The sequence below is a fragment of the Triticum dicoccoides genome, unplaced genomic scaffold (genome assembly GCF_002162155.2).
Source record: "Triticum dicoccoides isolate Atlit2015 ecotype Zavitan unplaced genomic scaffold, WEW_v2.0 scaffold4144, whole genome shotgun sequence".
Taxonomy (NCBI): domain Eukaryota; kingdom Viridiplantae; phylum Streptophyta; class Magnoliopsida; order Poales; family Poaceae; genus Triticum; species Triticum dicoccoides.
Window position 1 is genome coordinate 1 of NW_021270536.1, and position 3,411 is coordinate 3,411.

Here is a 3,411-nt window from a genome sequence, read left to right on the forward strand (position 1 = left end):
CAAGATCAAGGAGCTCCTTGATCATAAGAGGTAATAGACTATCGTTCCCAAATAAAATTTACCACTCTGCTCAACGTCATTTTTTTAAAATACTATAAAATCTAAGAATTACTAGGTGACCACCACTGCTATGTATATGTATGTTGCATACTTCACACTTTGCTTATCGTACTAGTAGAGTGGAGAGATAGCACCCCCCCAAATAGAGAAAAATGTTTGAAAAGTTTCTGCACCTCTTTTTTTGTCTGTGGACATCCGATCTTCATAAGAAATGCTCCTCGCGCGAACCTCTTTTATTTATAAACGCCCAGAGTACTTGAACTATGAATCGCTGCTCTTGGTTTCCACATCTTTGAAGAATAATATAACATCTTAGTAAACTATTTGCAACACCTAGATAAAGAATCTTTGCTGCCATTTGCCAAGAAACAAAAAATGTTTTATCTTCTGGGGAAAAGGAAAATCGAGCTCCTTAGTTTGTTGTAAATGCTGTTAGTATTTCTATTTGAACAACTATATTACAAATTCAATGTGTCCATGCATACAAAATTCCTAACTCCAATAATGTCTATGTCCAATTAAACCAGGTATCTCATTGTTATCAATGATGTATGGAACCTAGCAGCCTGGGAAGCTATCCGCCTCAAATTGCCAGAAAATAATTCCGGCAGCAGAATCATTGTGACAACTCGGATAGAGACGGTGGCCAAGGCAGCTAGTGTCTACTTTGTCCATCATATGGAGCCCATGAAATTAGAGGCTAGTAAGGAACTGTTCATGAATAGAGTATTTGGCCCCATGGCTTATTGGCTGGGTGGACAGGAAAAATACATGGACACAATTTTGAAAAAATGTGGCGGGATGCCATTGGCCATCATTAGCATCGCCAGCCTTCTGACAAACTATAGGTCGGTTGAAGGCATAACAGTATGGGAAAGAGTTTCTAGATCAATTGGTTCTCAGATGGAGAGCCACCCTACCCTCGAGAGGATGAGGCAGGTGATTACACTCAGCTATGACTACCTGCCTCGTCATCTCAAGGCCTGCATGATGTATCTCAGCATTTTCCCAGAGCATTATGTGATTGGAAAATATAGGCTGCTATACAGATGGATTGCCGAAGGTTTGGTCACTGAGAAGCGAGGGCTGACTTTGTTGGAGGTTGCACAAGAATATTTGAATGAGTTGATAAATAGGAACATGATTCAGCTGGAAAAGTTTGTATTGGAACAATATGGTTCTACAAAAGTAGAAGTAGAGGGGTGCCGGGTGCATGACATGATCCTTGAGGTCATGGTGTCCAAATCCAAGGAGTCTAACTTTGTTTGCTTGGTGGGGCGGCAATATGGAAGAATGCCACATGGACATGGAAAGACCCGTCGCCTTTCCATACATGATAATGACCATGACGAGCAACATCATGCAAGGCATTGCGTTGAGGGGATAAAGGTACAATATGTCCGGTCGCTGACCACATTTCAGTGCAGTTATGGCCTTGAGAAGCTCTTGGACCGTCTAGGCGAGTTCAAATTGCTCAGGGTACTTGACCTAGAAGATTGCAAGTCCCTGCGAGATAAGCACATGAGAGATGTTTGCCGATTGTATCTCCTCAGGTTCTTGAGCTTGAGGGGTACAAATGTCAAAGCGATTCCTGACAAAATTGGCAACCTAGAGCACTTGGAGACTCTTGATATAAAAAGTACAAGCATCGGGAAGTTGTTGCCGCAAACTGTGACAAAGCTGAGCAAACTAGAGTGCCTCAGGTCCAATGAGTGGCTTCTGCCACGGGAGCTAGGGAACATGAAGGCGTTGTGCGTGGTGGACACGGGAATCCTCGATGGCGATGATGTTCCATTGGTTACCCAAGAGATCGGCAAGCTACCACAGCTGCAGGTGCTAAGTATCCGAATTGATACGGATGAGTTCTTGCAGGAGTCTTTGACTAACCTTGCCACCTCCCTGAGCAAGACAAGCACTCTCCAATCGCTCCATCTGGAATACTACGGGGGTAAGGACGGTTTGGAGTTTCTCCTTCATGTCTCCACGCCGCCACCACTCCTCCAATTCCTTGGTGTATATGGCCGCATCAGCCAACTGCCTGAATGGATCTCATCACTCACACACCTCACCAAGTTTGTTCTAGGACGGACAGAACTTGTTGGCGACCAGTTATTTCATGTCTTGTGTAAGTTGCCAAATCTGCAGAGCATCCAACTGGGGCATGGTAGCTACAAAGGACCAGGACTAGTTGCACGTGACCAAAGTTTCCCGGTGTTGAGGATCTTGAAGGTGTTCGGATGTAGCACCATGCTCACATTCGAGAAAAAATCAATGCCAGAGCTCGAGACACTTGTATTGGACTTTGGTGACATTACCCAAATGGGCTTTGTTGGCGTCGAGAACTTGAACAGCCTTAAAGAGGTCAAGCTCCGTGGTTGGAAAAGCAACCCAGCAATGCAGCGTGCAGTTGAGCAGCTCAAGACTCTCTCTGAGTCCAACAAGATCAGAGTTGTAGTGGACTGGTGATGAGGTGCGCATCTCTGGAACACTGCTGCTCCCGTACGTTTTCTATGGCCTTAATTAGTATTATGCTTTTCCTTTCAACTGCATGTGTGTTTCCTAGCTAAATTCTGTTCAGAGTTCAGCCTTGATCGAGCATTTCATTCTCTATTATCGTTTTTCATGTGTGTGAACTGTGAACTGGAATGCAAAATAAAATAGCTTGTACTCCCTCCGTCCTAAAATAAGTGTCTCAAGTTTGTACTTCCTCCGTCCGGAAATACTTGTCTTAGAAATGATTGTATCTAGACTTATTTTAATTATAGATACATCCATTCTATCTATTTTTAGGATAAGTACATCCGGACGGAGGGAATACTAGCTTTAGTACAAAGTTGTACTATAGTTAAGACACTTATTTTGCTACGGAGGGAGTATCTTGTAACGTGAGGGCGATTGTGCAAGTATGGCACAAAATTTAAATCTACTTTTCACGTTTTGCTGTTACTTATGTTGATGGGCTCTTGCGCGAGCAACTCCTTTCTGATTGGATTATATATTGTCCCCAGCAGATGACTGGGGCTGTATCGTGTTCCTGAAAAAATAAAATCTACTGTACAATCTGACAAACCCAGGACAAGTGTGATATAAAACGATGATGTTATGAGAAGTTCGGCCTAACGTTATGTCAGCGCCTTAGAGCATCTCCAGCCGTTCGCACACAGGACGCATAAAAATCGCCCCTGGGGGCGAGCCGGCGATACAACCGGCGCTGGGGGCGGTTTCGCGCCTAGTCGTCGCCCCCAGCTCGCCCCCAGGCGCCGATATTGCCTCACTTTTCAGCCTCATTTTGACAAATAAAGGGCCCATATGAGCGACGATAGGCCCATATTCGGCGTGTTTCGCGATTGT

General features: G+C 44.4%; 1 protein-coding gene across 1 annotated transcript; it reads left to right on the forward strand.

Annotated features, from left to right (window-relative positions):
• Positions 1 to 4: 4 nt before the first annotated feature.
• Positions 5 to 2,526, forward strand: LOC119346483 (disease resistance protein RGA5-like; the record flags this gene model as incomplete). Its single annotated transcript, XM_037615837.1, has 3 exons — positions 5 to 30; positions 588 to 1,313; positions 1,488 to 2,526. Coding segments are annotated over 3 exons (1,791 nt in total), but the record flags the coding sequence as incomplete, so codon positions are not given.
• Between the last annotated feature and the right edge of the window lie 885 nt (positions 2,527 to 3,411).